Source organism: Rhinolophus ferrumequinum, chromosome X (genome assembly GCF_004115265.2).
Source record: "Rhinolophus ferrumequinum isolate MPI-CBG mRhiFer1 chromosome X, mRhiFer1_v1.p, whole genome shotgun sequence".
In the NCBI taxonomy this organism is placed as follows: Eukaryota; Metazoa; Chordata; class Mammalia; order Chiroptera; family Rhinolophidae; genus Rhinolophus; species Rhinolophus ferrumequinum.
This window is the reverse complement of record NC_046284.1, coordinates 67,353,300-67,369,794: the sequence shown is the minus strand read 5'-3', so window position 1 is coordinate 67,369,794 and position 16,495 is coordinate 67,353,300. Positions and strand designations below refer to the sequence as shown.

The following is a 16,495-nucleotide window of genomic DNA, read 5'->3' as shown; positions in this document are numbered from 1 at the left end:
TTGTTTATTCCATCCTGTCTACCTAGCAATCATACTAACTAACCTGTCTCAATATCATAATAACTTTGTATTGTGACAGATGTTTGGTTACTAAACTTATTGTGTTGGTAACATTGTCATGTATATAAATGTCAGATCACTATGTTATACAGCTGAAACTAATGTAATATCGTATGTCCACTGTAGTTTAATAAAAAATAAATTAAAAAAATAAATGTAAGAAAAAAATTCTAGCACTTATTGAGACAGTAAATTCATGTAATAAATTCATTTAGAGTTTGTCATTTATTAATTCTGCATATATTAAGTAGTTACTGGATGTTAAGTAGACAACAAGGCAATGGGAAAGGAAAGATAAGATACTGTTCCTATCCTCACAGACATCTTCTTTATTTCTGTTTGAATGTGTTTCTTTCTTTTATAATCAGAAATTTAAGAGGAAACCTCACTTCATAAAATGTTATTCTCTTCAATTATTTTCTAGATCTATATGCTTTCTTAACCATTTTACAATTCTGTGTCCAAGATCCAGAAAAATCCATAATCTGCATACTTTAAAAAGCACATTCTAAGTAGACTCATACAGTGTTGTACTATCAATGTGTAGATTTTGACAGTTATTAGTTACCATTCATCATATTGTAAAAGGTATGCAGGGAAATACGTAATTATATCTGAATCATAATAAGTTCAGAGAACATAGAAAAATAATGTAGACTCTTGATATCCAAGAAAATGTTATTTGGAGCTACTTATCTAGTCAATTTTGTACTTATTCTTGTGACTTCCACGTATTATTTTCACCTCTATTTTATTCACTCTGCCTGGCATTTACAATATGCTTATTCAATGTCTAACATTGTGTTTTGGGCACACTGGGAAATACAAAGGTCTAAAACACAGATGTTCACTTCAAGGAGTTTTTTGGAATGCTTACCTACCCAGATAACAATATTTTGTTGAAAGGCAATTAATATTTTGTTGCCAGTACTCACTGATATACCTGGGGCTATTCAGAAGAACTATTTGAGATTCTCTTCAATGATTTACATGCTAAGTACTGGGAACACAAAACACACTCACCAAGGAGAGATGATGATGATAGATGCTAACACTGAGCCTGTTGGAAGACAGGTTAAACATTTGAAGATGGAAGTAACCTCTTTGTAACTGGTATAAAAATCAATTATGTATTTATCAATGTGTATTTCTTATTTCTTAGTATTAGAAAAAAGAAAACTACTGTATCAGTGTTCTCCAGAGAAACAGAAACATTAGGATGTGTGTCTGTGTGGTGTAGAGAAAGAGAGAGAAGAGAGAGAGAGATTGATTTATTATAAGGAATTGGCTCACATGATTATGGAGGCTGAAAAGTCCCAAGATCTGCAGTCAACAAGTTGGAGACCCAGAAGAGCTGATGATGTAGTTCTAGTCCAAAGACCTGCAGGCTTGAGACCCAGGAAGAGCCAATATTTCAGTCTGACGTCAGGAAAAAAAAAAAAGTCCCATATTGAAGGCAATCAGGCAGGAGAAATTCCCTCTTATTTAGGGAAGGGTCAGCCTTCTGTTTATTCAGGCCTTAGACTGCTGGGATGGGGCCCACCCACATTAGGGAGGACAATCTACTCAGTCTATCAGTTGAAATGTTAAACTCATCCAAAAACTCTCACAGAGACACTCAAAATAATGTTTGACCAAATATCTGAACACCCTGTAGCCCAGTCAAGTTGACACATTAATTTTCCATCACACCTACAAAAACAAGAGGGCAAAGGAAAGGTATAACTAGATTTATAGGAAACTACAGGTGAAATACCTACCAAAACTTAGAAAAATATATTCATTTCATTCTCTATTTCAAGTTTTTAAAATCCATTACAAGTAGAATCTTTAGAGATCTGGTAGCCTCTCCATATTGTATGAAGACACTGATGCAAAGAAGTAAAGTGACTTGTCCAAGATCATACATCTCATTAACACTGAAGCCAGAATTAAAACCAAAACTTTATAGTTTCAATATTCTTTCTAAGTATACACTGGTATAATTTCCCCCTTATCACCTGTATGCATTACATGGAAGTTGGATAAAGTTCAAATTCAATTTCAAAATGGCATTGGTGAATGCATTCCTGATACACGACTGTTACGGAAACACTTACCTCTGTACAAAGTAGTGATTCTGATTCAGATCTCAAAGTACTTTGTGCACAGTTATTACTGAGTCATATGTCAATTTGGAGTTAATTCAAAACATGCAGTTTTGTATCCTCTCATAATGACTTTGAACAAAAAAATGTGGACCTTTAATACTGCCTGTGAAAGTAAAGAGCGTGATAAGGAGGTGTTTATATAGGCATGGAGCCAGAATGGACTATTCGTTTTCAAGCTTTGGTCACTGAGAGAAGACATCTCTTCTAAGCTAACGAGCTTAGAAAAACAGTGCTTTCTTCCTTCAAGTGTAGATTTTAAATACCTTAATACATCCCCTAGTGGGGGGTATAGTCTTGGGCAACCAATGCTTTCTCATATTTCTGAAACTGTTCAGGTTTTCAAGCAAATATTTATATAAAGACATTCACATTTTCAAATGTTTCATAAAAATAACGACAAACCTGTAATGAAGTGACTGATGGCAAGATGCTTTCCCTTAATGAACCACCTTCAAAATTTCCATAAGATCCCCAAAATAGATCATAATGAAGCCACTGTTACAAATTCTCCCAGGACAAAGTGGCACAGTTTTAGAAGTGAGCTAATGGGAAATGAATCCGGCAGGAGGTGGGGTGAGTGGAGGGAATCTAGAAGGAAGTGAACTTAAACACTGCTTTTGCTCACTTGCCTGAGTTTAAGCCATAGCTGCTGTACTTCTGTAAGGAAGAAGCTGGGTTAGATATTTGCAAGTCCAGGCGGGAGGGCTGGAGCTTGCACATCTAGCCGCTGGAGTGTGTCGTGGTAGCTGCTTTCCTGTGCTAAGCTGATTTACTTGTTTAAGGTCTGACTTCATCATCCTGTCAGTATGGGTTCCCACCTACACTGTTAGCAGCAGCTTTTCAGCAGAAAACTAGAAGTATTCACAGTGCACCGGAGGCTGCAGGAAGCGGGGGAGGGGGAACAAGAAAGGCTGCTCTGGGCACTTGTGCTTTTGTTAGTTCAACAGAAGAGGCAGAGAAACAAGAGATAACAAAGGCACCGTTTCCTTTCTGTGAGAGAAGGCTTTTGTCTTTCCTCCTGCAAGGATGTCAATGTCTGGCAAGAAAGAGTTTGATGTGAAACAGATCCTAAGGCTACGCTGGAGGTGGTTTAGTCATCCTTCTCAAGGTTCGCCCAGCACTGGAAACTGCCTTCAGCAGGAAGGATATGAGCATAGAGGGACCCCGGTTCAGGGCAGGTTGAAGAGCCACTCTCGGGACAGAAATGGACTGAAGAAAAGCAACAGTCCTGTCCACCACAATATTCTGGCCCCAGTACCGGGACCGGCCCTTGCCCATCAAGGAGCTTTTCAGAATTGGCACCCACAAAACCTGATAGAACATCTTCGAGCAAATGAAGATACTCCTAAAGCAGTTCCAGAGGAGAATTTGTTCAAAAGAGCTTGTGAGAAACACTCACAAGACTTGGAGATGATGGCTGATGACAATATAGGAGATTCTACAGCAAGGTAAGAGTTTTTGATCGCGTAACTGAAAGCCATTGCCTAGGTTAATTTATCTTCTAAAATTCTCATTTAATGTTTAAGTGTGCTATAATAGTCTCTGAATTTCTATGCAGCCTATCAGGATCTCCACGAAAAACCCTCCTTTAAGTCTATAAAGAAAACAGTAACACTAAATTTCCATAATGAACAGGGAATATGTTTTAGGGTTGTGAGTTTCTTCTGCTCCATTCCTGTCCCATTAAGGATTGTTTCAGTTCGAATAAATGTTTATTATAATTAATAATGTTCTGTAAATATCCTCTGTAACTTGGATGTTGAAATAGTTGTGATTCTTTGCACAAGTGCAATGAATCACATAGAAATCTTTTTACTTTGTGAGTTAAGCCAACTCTGACAAAATAAAACCTCTGACTGCTCAGCTCATCCTTATTGGTTCGTAGTACATAGTTGATATAGTGACGCTTGATAAATGTTATCTTTGTATGAGAATATGGAACAGCTTCCTTTGGCATTTGAGATTCATTTCAAATTGTTTTAATTTCGTAGCTAGTTTGCAATCATGAAAATATTTTACATAAAACAGGTAATAAAATGCTACTTACAGCAGTGAGATCTTTAAGAAATGGAGTATGTCAGCTATTCCAGGACATTACAGTGAAATAAGAAATAATAATAAAGTATAATTTCAGTATAGTTCAAAAAATATTTGACTTTGTCTTTATTTTTATGTTCACCAGTTCTGTTTGAGTGGGACGAAATTATGTTCCATCCTCTAATATTGTCCAATATAACTTAACCTCATAGATCTTTAATTTTTCCTTTCTCATAGAAGATTTTATTTCCTGAATAATTGATGATCTTAGCAAAATAATTAAATTGTAAAAAAAAATTGGAAAAGGAAGTATTTTGACATGTTTTAAATTATATAACACTTTGGCATGAAGCTAGTTAATGTATTTGGAAATCTGATTATTTGAGATACTGTGTCTCTATGTAAGTATAGCGGAGAAGGACTGGCATATTTGCTTCTAGATAGAAGTTTTTTCCAATATATCTGCCTGACAATTCTTCTCTAATATATTCAAAACACAATAACAATGCAAAAAGCAATGTAACGGGCAAAAGACAAATCAACTGTGCAAAATGATGCCTTTGTAGGAACTTAGTCTTCCTGTTGAAAGGTAAACTGCAAAAGACTTTGTGGAATGACTTTAAGTATATTATTAGATTGTTTGTGATACAGACATCCTAACAAAAAATGTATTTATGTATGAATTTTCCTAAATATTTTTCTGATTACCCAAGAAAGTGCTATATAACTGTTGGAACTACAGGTTGTATTTAGTACAACAATAGATTTTCAAAGTAACATGTAATCCATACTTTTAGATTCAGAAGGTCTTCAAATGATCTCTCCTTACCATGATTATCAATTTTTAAAACTGCTGAATTTGGAGGTTAGTATGCAACCCATTTGACTCTCTTGGAGAGAAATTTAAATTACCCACTCTGACCTCCTGACAAAATTCTTTGAGTATTCCTGAATTGATTTGCCAGCATGAGAATATATTTATAATATATTAGTTGATAAAAGAAAATGCTGGATAAAATGTCAAATATAAAGTGTCACCAAGTAATATTTTTAAAACTATATTTTTTATAAAAGTTTTTATGTTCTAAAGAAATGCTCTGTTAAATATAATATGGTTAAAGTGGAAATATAACATTTTCTTAGACTGAACAGGAAGTGGTTTTATAGATGTGCCAAGGATATTTAAGCGAAAGACAAAGGGTCATGGCTTATTATTTGAAATACGATGGCTTATTAATTTATCATTATCCATTCTGAATTGTTATGTCTTGTTAAGGAAAGTTTGAGAAGAAGCTTTGTTATGTCCACCTTCTCTAATACCTCTTTTCTTCAACAAGATTAGGGAGCCGGAGGAAAGGAGCCCGATAAGTTGGCAGCAGCCTGCCATCCCCTTAATAGAACTCTTCTGGTAAAAAAATGAACAAACAAAACTGGTAGTCAGTGTGGAGAACTACCACAGTGGTACAAGATGAGCTCTGACACTCAGGTCAAAGTGATGATCTTTAAGCCATCCTACTTTCTACAAATATTTCAGGGAATGAATAGAGAACGGACAAAATTCCTAATATTCCTAATGTGCAATATAACTGAATAACCTACAGTTATTCCTAAAACAGATACTAAAACCAAGTTATTAAAATTATATCAATGTTAGTTTGGGGATTTAAAAACCCAAATACATTCCTATGTAATTGATTTATAAATATGTGCTTCAATTAAGAACAGCTTTATATCATGATCCCAGACTGTGAGTATGCATATATCAGTATGCCTGTCATCAGAGACCTGCGCTCAATTGTCATTTTCTTTTTGTCTTAGTCATATACTAACCCTGAATCTTTCTTCTCCACAACTATTAGGGTGGTGCAAAAGTAATTGCGGTTTTTTCAATTCTTTTTAACCTTTTAAACCGCAATTACTTTTGCACCGACCTAATACCTTGCTCAGTGTCCTTTCTTTCCTTATTTTATCCCTAGCATTCTAAAAATCAGAACAATTATTTTAACAGTGTATTAAGGTCATGCTTCTTATATGAGAATATTTAGTTATGAAATTAAATATATATATGTATATATATATATATGTATATATATACATATATATATATATACGTATATATATAGTGCCCAAAAATGTATACACATTTTAAGAAAGGAAAAAATTGTATTAAAATTGTAATACAATGAATGATGCTAACATTCACTTGATTAACATCATCTTTTAAGCGACGGTCATGCTACACATTGCTACATAATTCAATTAAACGTCGAAAAATAATGCATACGTAACAACTCTTAAAATATGTATATTGTTTTGGCACCCCTGGAATATACCAGGGGTGCCAAAACAATGTATACAAGTGGACACTTTGGTCAACATTGCTCAAGCAGTAGTTCACCATAATCAGAAGTGTCTGGACGCTGATGGTAACTACTTTGAGCACCTCTTGTAATTGCAGAAGTCAAACGTGACTTGTATTCATCTTTTGTTATCAGTATATGTTGAGTATTACAATTTTAATAGTTTTTTCATTTCTTAAAATGTGTATACACATTTTGGCATGTATATATATATTAGGTTGGTGCATATATATATAAAATCTTTCAACTGCTCCTGAAGAAATGATTGCATAATTACCCAGGTAGATGTCAAAATGTTAAACTGTATTTGCTAAGACAAATGTAGCTATCTCCTTGTTGTGCTTCAGAACATTAAATAAAATGCTGATAAACTGTGTATGGGCTCAGGCAACATGCTCCAATACAAAGCTGGAGGTTCTCATTGCTGCGTAGTTTGAAGGAATTGTCGGGAATGGGGATCGTACCCTCATCCTACCTGTAGGATATTTAGGTTTTTGCATAAGCTACCAATTGTACAGTATATGATTTTGTATATTTTGCCAGTGTTGCACTGTCAGACAGGATTTTAAATTCTCTCTCCACTTGAATCTTTTCCAAATTTCATGTGAGGTTTGCCTAGAAAAAAAGAGTTTCTGTGATTATATATTGTGATATCACAAAGAAGGGGGGATCAGATGAATGACTTAGAATTTATTAATAATTCTTTCCACAGATATTGAACACCCACTGTTTGTCGATCACACTTCAGGTGCTGGGCTAAAACAGGTTCAAAACAAAGAGCCTGTTTTCATGGAGTGTATGTTCTAATGGGGGAGAGAGAGGCATTAAAATTAAACCAAAAATATTAGGTTGGTCCATAAGTAATTGTGGTTTTGCAGTTTTTAACCTTTTAAACCGCAATTACTTTTGCACCAACCTAATATATCAGTTAAGTGGTTATAAGTAGTTGCGTGAAGGAAAAAGCAGGGAAGAGAGTTAAGAAGAGATACTCCTTCACATAGGGGAGGCCTTTCTGATGAGGTAACATTTGAGCTGAGATCTAGATGAAGTGAAGGAGGAAGCCATGAGGCTGTCTGACTCAGGAATTCTAAGCAAGTGACAAATTACTGCTGCTGTGCCTCCAGGGAGCTCTTAAACACCATTCAGCTTTTTTTCTATTGAAATCAATGCCACCTGTCCCCATACAATCCATTGATTAATGTCCAAAACATCCTTGACTTAACTGGTGAACTCAAAAATATGCCCTGACCTATTGTTCATTGTAGTGATTTTTAAGATCACATGCACATCCCATGGCCACAAAGGTGATTTTCCAGCCATCCTGTGACCACTGCGGCATTTTGTCCTCTGGGGATCTAGCTATTCAGGCAGCAGACCACAGGCCTCAGATATGGAGGAGGCCTGTGCCTTTTGTGAAAACAAACACATGTTGGTGTATTTGCTTTCTTATCAAAACTATTTAGATAGGGCCAGATGTATTGTGCATCTTCATCCTCAACACAAATCCATTAGTGATATGGAATATGCTTGAGAAATATTTATTTTTAAGGGAAATCCTAAATTTTAAACACTGAAACTTATTGTAAATATTCTTTCTCATGGAGTAGGAAGTAAGCAGTTTGGGTAGTTACAAGGAGAGCTTTCCAGAAAGACCGAAGAGCGGTTTCAAGAGCCCTGAGATGGGAGTGTGTTTGATATTTTGAAACACAAGGACCAGTGCAGCTGGAGTAGAGGCTTCAATGGGGATAGAGGTAGGAGATGATTTTGGAAAAGTAACAATAATAAAACAATAGTAATACAATGTTAAAAATAATAAGTTCCTTTTGTAGAAACTTACTATGTGCCATCACTGAATACTGCACATGTATTTTCTCGTTTTCTCAAGGAAAATCTTAGAATGTGAATATGGTATTCACATCAACAAATGATATTTTTCCGTGTAGTATTTTGTTAGATATTTGTTGTTTTTGTTGTTGTTGTTGTTGTTGTTGCTTCTTACAGGGCAAAAATAATGTATTTTTCTAAAGTTCATTGCTGGACCTGCTTTACTTAATTTTATAGCAAAAACTGATAGCTCTAAGGAAAGAATAAGGAATAAATTACAATTTTATTGTTGTTTATGGAGTTTAAGATTAAATCCCTTTGCCTATAGTTTAAAATGTACCATATAAAAAATACATCGGTTATTCAACTGCTTTACTAAATTTAGAGCATTTTAACAAATAATTTAAACTTAATGCAAAGATTCCTAATCTTTTTAGAGATGAAACTTTTATTGGTTGGTTTGTAACCGTTGCTACTCACAGCCTAATTCCAGAGATGAAGGTAGCTTGGTCCTCATGTCTCATTCCTAATAGTGTGGTATTGCATATGTATTTAAGTTAACATTAATTAAAATATATTTACTATTTTAAAAATGTGGGATTCCTTTCCATCTACTAATTTAGCAATATGTTCCTTTAAATATTATGATTAAGTATTTATAGCTGTTTTTTCTGGTATTTGGAAAGCAAATATCATTTTATTTCTGCATTTGGAAATAGAAATAAAGGTCTCAAATATATGGTGCTATTTAATATGTGACTTCAAGAACAACATATTAATTATATTGACCTGTTACACATTGCCTAAATATTCAGTCACTTAGTACTTTAGTGTAAAGTTTATTTCTTAAACTTGTATGTCTTCTTTCTTACTTTGTAAGACATCTGCCCCTTAATGCTAACTAACCTCGTTGATGTCTTTCCTATGACTTTATAAGTGAAAATAGTTGCAATGTCTTTCATATATATATATATATATATATATATATATATATACACACACAGACACACAGTGCCAACAAATGTATGCACATTTTAAGAAAGGAAAAAAACTGTATTAAAATTATGCTGAGGGTAACCACTTTGAGCACCTCTTGTGATTGCAGAAGTCAAACGTGACTTGTATACATCTTTTGTTATTGGTATATATTGAGTATTACAATTTCAATAGTTTTTTCCTTTCTTAAAATATGTATACATTTTTTGGCACCCTCTATATATACATCGGGGATGCCAAAAAATGTATACACATTTTAAGAAAGGAAGAAAACTATGTTAAAATTGTAATACTCAGTATATACCGATAACAAAAGATGAATACAAGTCACGCATGACTTCTGCAATCACAAGAGGTGCTCAAAGTGGTTACCATCAGCATCCAGACAGTTCTGATTACAGTGAACTACTGCTTGAGCAACGTTGACCAAAGTGTCCAATAATCTTATTTATCCATTTATCAGTAAATTTTTGAAGGCATTCTGTGTTTTTCCTCCTATCTAGGACTCATTCTTCCCCATATGTGTATCAAAATGCTAACCAATATTTAAGATATATCTCAAATCATATCTCTTCCATGAAGCATTCTAAGGTTGTTCTGGTCAGAAATATTTCTTGTTTTTAAATGCCTATACAGCTCTATGACAAAGCAACTTAAACCGTTCTTGCAATAGTCCTTCTTTTTATTTTTTTTTAATTGGGGAATATTGGGGAACAGTGTGTTTCTCCAGGGCCCATCAGCTCCAAGTCGTTGTCCTTCAATCTAGTTGTGGAAGGCACAGCTCAGCTCCAAGTCCAGTCACCATTTTCAATGTTAGTTGCAGGGGCGTAGCCCACCATCCCATGCGGGAATTAAACCGGCCACGTTGTTGTTAAGAGCTGGCGCTGTAACCAGCTGAGGCATCTGGCTGGCCCCTCTCCTTTTTTTATGTCTATGAAACCTTTCAAGTGAATGCACTTTATTTCCCCAACAATGGTGTAAGCCTCCAGTAAGAATCAGCAATCAGCATGTATTTATTTTTCCACACTTAGAGTGCCTAAGAAAATGTAGTGCATACAATAGGGATTCAATAAACAATTGTTTTTTGTTGTTGTTTTTTAATTAAAGTTTATTGGGGTGACAATTGTTAGTAAAGTTACATAGATTTCAGGTGTACAATTCTGTATTACGTCATCTATAAATCCCATTGTGTGTTCACCACCCAGAGTCAGTTCTCCTTCCATCACCATATATTTGATTTACACACTTGTTGAATGGAGAAAAGAAGCGCTAATATCAATGTCTTAGTTAAGCAACTGGCTTGTTGAATGCTACAACAGACTTCAGACTAAATTAAATAGTTGCATTGCCTAAAGTTTTATGTGACAGTGTGTTATACATTCAGTCACTTATTATTGTTGTTATAGCTACTGTAATCAACATTAGCCAGAAAAGGACACCTAAATGCCACTGTGCTGACAGCAGTCTGGTTTTACAGGGAAACAGTGGTCAAAAGATTTAACAGATAGCTTCTATTGAGGGAGCTAAAAGCGGAATGACCAAAAACCAACCACTTATATTAAATATCTGCTGATAAACATGGCAAGGTGTTTAGTATGGCTACTAAAGAAGCAATAGTAATAGACAGGGTGTGAAGAGAGCCAGAGGTCTCCATTCTATACAGTAACATCTGAATGCATGCAAGAGATAAGTCACTTTGAGTAGTGGTAACAGGCTAAGAAAGTTTAACCAAGAGCAACAAAGAAGTCACTTTTGATAGTTTCAACAAACATGATCATTGGCATTGCTTTCTTCCAGTGCAAATGATAATGATATGCAAGTATTATATCTACATATTGATTTGGAAATACATATTTTACAGTGCTTTCAGAATGAAACTTTATGTAGTGCTTTTTGTTTAAAATTTCAGTAATACTTGTTTCATCCTAAAACATCAGATAACTGAAAACTATTGGATTTTGATTTTTCACTTTTAGTTACCTTTTCTTACCTAGTTTATTTTCTTGTTTTTCTTTTAAGTCTATTTACAAAATCTTGTTTCCCAACCACAGGGGCTACACATTTTCCATTTTCTTTAGTGAAATTATAATCTGAATGGGACAAAATCACTATGACAATAATATACCCAATAACTACATTTTTTCATTTTAGCATGGAGAGGGAAAGATTTTTGTATAAGAAGCTTGATTTATATGTGCCGTTACTTTCCTCCTGAAAGTTAAACCATACATATTAATGTAATAAACTTGAAAAAAGTGCCAGGCCATTTTTTTTGTTTGAAAACACCAATAAATATATGCCACTTCATTAGTATCCATGGTGTTCTCAGTGATTAAATAACAGTGATTTTCTGTTATTCCCAACTATGATCTTATTAGTTGCTATGCCCTTAAAAGTTGGTCGATACCACATGATAACCACAATCAGTATCATCGTGTTAGGACTTGAAATTGCATATAGTTTTTAGATGTTGTCAGAACTTTAGACTTCCCTAAGATTGTCTTTAGGATATTACCTTGTTGCCAATGTATAGGATTTGTGCATGGAGGAGGTAACAACCCACTGATTTTGATTTAATATCCTTTTAATCAATTGCCAATGAAAACATTTTTTAAAAAGGAACAAATAAGTTCTCAGTTCTTACAACTGGGTGGTTTTTTAGTATAGATTTATGAAATCTATTTACAAGGATAGCCCTTGCTAAAATGTACTTTTTACATAAAAAACTGTGACAGTATAACGATAGTATAAAAAATCCCCACAAAGCCCACACCCAGTTTCCCCTATTAATAATGCCTTATATTAGTACAGCACATTTGTTACAATTAATTAACCAATATTCATAGATTATCGTTAACTAAAATACATTCCTTATTCAGATTTCCTCTGAATGCCTTAGTTTTTTACCTCAGATTATTTTTCTATTCCACATCACATTTATTTGTCTTGTCTTCTTAGGCTCCTTTTGGTTGTGACAGTTTCTTAGACTTTACTTGTTTTTGATGACAGTTTCTTAGACTTCCGTTGTTTTTGATATCACAGACCAGGTGTTTTATTAAACGTTCCCTGATTAGGATTTGTCTGATGTTTACATTTCTCATGAGTAGATTTGAGGGGGGTAGTGATGGGTTTTTTAGAGTAAGAGGACAGAAGTAAAATGCCATTCTAATCACATCATACCAAGTGTACACACTGTCAACGTGACTGAGCTCTTTTGATGTTAACCATGATTACTTGGCTGAGGTAGTATTTCTCAGGTTTGTCCACTGTAAATGTACTCTTCCCCCTACCCCCCAGTGCTTCCATACTGTATTCTTTGGAAAGGAGGCTCTACGGTATGTGCAGCCCACACTCAAGGCACAGTATTCAGCTCCACCTCCTTGAGGGGAGAGTATGTACATAAATTATTTGGAATTCTTCACAAAAGATTTACCTTTTCTCATTTATATATTCAATATTAATATGGACTTAGGGATATTTTTTACTTTGCTTTATAATCCAACACTATTTTGTTGCTAAAATTGTTCCAGCTTCGGCCATTTGAAGCTTTTTCAATCAGCTCCTGTTTCCCTTGTCATACCTGCATCATTATTTTATATGAGGACTTCCTTACTTTATGATCATGCAAGATGTTCCAGGTTTATTTTGAAGAATATTATATTTTGACTTAAGTTTATTTATTAAGTCTCGGGTATTTTCCAGTCCTCCACCTTGATTTCAGTTTTTCATCTCCTTCAAATATAAAGATTTCATACTGATGTACATTCACACATATACACATATGTGTGTATATAATATATAAAACACTATATACTGGGTTTGCAAAAAAAATACACATGTGACTTATATTCATCTTTTGTTATTGTTATGTATTGAGTATTACAATTTTAATACCGTTCTTTCCTTTCTTAAATTGTGTTTACATTTTTCAGCACCCTCTGTATATACATATACATATAAATATGAGGGTGCCAAAAAATGTATACACGTTTTAAGAAAGGAAAGAACTATATTAAAATTGTTATAATATATACTGATAAAAGATGAATACAAGTCACATGTAGACATTTTTTGGATACCCCTGGTATATATCCCACACGTATATATCACATATATATCACACATATATATCTCATATACAGAGGGTGCCAAAAAATGTATACATATGGACACTTTGGTCAACGTTGCTCAAGCAGTAGTTTGCCATAATGAGAAGTGTCTGGATGCTGATGGTAACCACTTTGAGCACCTCTTATAATTGCAGAAGTCAACATGACTTGTATTCATCTTTTGTTATCGGTATATATTGAGTATTACAATTTTAATAGTTTTTTTCCTTTCTGAAAATGCATACTTTTTTGGCACCCTCTGTATACATATCACATACATCTCAGACGTATACATCTCACGTATATCACGTATACACACAATGGAATAATACTCAGCAATAAAAGAGTTTGAAATGTTACCATCTCTGACAACATGGATGAACCTAGAGGGTGTTATGCTAAGTGAAATAAGTCACACAGAGAAAGACATAGTGTGTGGTTTCCCTTACAGGTAGAAAAAAATGAACAAACCAAACAAAAACAGACCTATAGAAACAGATCAAACTGATGGTAGCCAGAGGGTAGGCAGATGAGGGCATGGGTGAAAAAGGTGAAGGAGAATATAGTCAATAATATTGTGATAAATTTGCAGAGTGGTAATTGATTACTAGACTTACTGTGGAGCTCACACTGTAAGGTACATAAATGTTGAATCACTATCATACAACTGAAACTAATATAATATTCTATACCAACTATCCTAAAATAAAAAAAAATAAATTTAATGAAGCATGGAAGCTTAAGGTGTACTCATATGGCAGATTTCAGTTTGGTTTAACTGAATAATATACATTGGAGAATAATATTACAAAATAAAGCAAAAAAGGAAGGTCAGTTATAGATTATGGAGGAACTTAAGAGACAGGATAAGGACTGTTTAGAATTCATCTTAGAGGTCAGAGCTTATTAACCACCAAGAATTTGGTGAAATATTTTGTGTCTGAATAATTTTAGGGAGAAGTTCCACTTGCCTTCCTCAGATTCTCATTCCATAGGAAGAGCAAAGTAATGAATGCATAATGTGAAGCAAATAAAGCATGTTAATAGATATAATAAGGTACAAAAATATGTGGTGAGAAAAATAGAAACTAAAGGACTTGAAATGTCAAATATTCATTTATGATGTTTAGATCTAAAAAAGTATAATATTTTTATTACGTTCTGATGGAATGGGATTCCAGGTCTTGGAACTTTCACTAATGCATTTGTAAAAGTGATTTTTAATATAAAAAAAAAAAACCTTCAGCTTTTATTATATTTTTGTTGTGATAAGAACACTTAACATGAGATCTACCCTCTCAACAAAATTTTAAGTGCACAATAGCGATCTCTAGAACTTACTCATCTTATTTAACTGGGACTTTCATACCTGTTGAACTGCAACTCCTCATTTCCTACTATCCCCAGCCCCTGGAAACCTCCATTCTACTCTGTTTTTGTGGGTTTGATTATTTTTTGTACCTCATATAAGTGAAACCATGCAGTTTTGTCCTCTGTAACTGGCTTATTTCACTTAGCATGATGTCTTCCAGGATCATCCACAACGTGATGAAAAAACGTGAATAAAGCTGAATAATATTCAATTTTCTATATATATCATGTTGTCTTTATGTATTCACCTGTTGAATGGCAGCTTATTTTCATGCCTTGGATATTGTGAATAATGTTGCAATGAATATGGGAGTGTGACTATCTCTTTAAGATACTGATTTCAGTTTTTTTCAATTTCTGTCCTAGGAATGGGATTGCTGGATCATATGGTAGTTCTATTTTTAATTTTGGGGGTAAGCTCCAAACTGTTTTCTATAGCAGCCACACCATTTTACATTTCAACCAACATTGTACACGGGTACTAATTTCTCTACATCCTCGCCAACACTTATCTACATTTTAATAATAGACTTTCTAACAGGTGGGAGGTAATATCTCATTTGTATTTCCCTGATGATTAGTGATGTTGAGCAGTTTTTCATTTACCTATTCACCATTCATTTTTTTGTTTGCTTTACTTACTTATTTTTTTTATTGGGGGAAGGGGAACAGGACTTTATTGGGGAGCAGTGTGTACTTCCGAGACTTTTCCTAGTCAAGTTGTCGTCCTTTCAATCTTAGTTGTGGAGGGTGCAGCTCAGCTCCAGGTCCAGTTGCCATTGTTAGTTGCAGTGGGAGCAGCCCACCATCCCTTGCGGGAGTTGGGGAGTCAAACTGGCAACCTTGTAGTTGAGAGCCCACGCTCCAACCATCTGAGCCATCTGGCCACCCAGGAGTTGAGCGGCAGCTCATTGACTTCATTCTAGTTGTGGAGGGAGCAGCTGCCTGGCTCATGTGGGAATTGAACCAGCAGCCCCGTTGCCCAGAGCTCACACTCTAACCAACTAAGCCACCCGTCTGTGCCTTCAAATAGGTTCTTGATTCCTTGCTCTCTCTCTGCTCCTTCTGGTACTCCTGTGATATAAATGTTGTTAAGCTTGATGTTGTCCCAAAGGTTCCTTAAACTGTCTTCATTTTTTAAATTCTTTTTTCTTTTTGTTATTTTGATTGGGTGTTTGTTGCTACCAGGTCTTCTAAATCACTGATTCAATTCTCTGCTTTATCTAATCTGCTGTTGATTCATTCTAGTGTGTTCTTCATTTCAGTTATTGTTTTCTTTACTACTGTCTTGTGTGTATGGTTTCTGTGTCCTTTATGCTTACTATCTCTTTGTTGAAATTCTCACTAAGTTCCTTAAGCATTCTTACAATCAGTGTTATAAACTGTCTCTTCTAGGTTGGTTGCCTCAATTTCATTTAGTTCTATTTCTGGTAGTTTCTTCAGCCCTTTATTTTGGACATGTTTGTTTGTTTCCTCATTCTGGCTGCCTCTCTGTGTTCCTTCTATATATTGGGTAGGTCTCCTGTGTCTTTCAGTTTTTCCTCTGTGGCCTTATGTAGTAGGTGTCTTGTGTGATCCAGTGGCACAG

General features: G+C 34.7%; 1 protein-coding gene across 1 annotated transcript in view; it reads left to right on the top strand.

Moving 5' to 3' along the window:
• The first annotated feature begins 2,924 nt into the window (after nucleotides 1-2,924).
• KLHL4 (kelch like family member 4) overlaps nucleotides 2,925-16,495 on the top strand; it is a 137,212-nt gene continuing 123,641 nt past the window's right edge. The window contains exon 1 of the mRNA XM_033110896.1: nucleotides 2,925-3,658. Coding sequence (XP_032966787.1) covers nucleotides 3,237-3,658 — 422 coding nt within the window. The 5' untranslated portion in view covers nucleotides 2,925-3,236. The remainder of the gene's footprint in view (nucleotides 3,659-16,495) is intronic.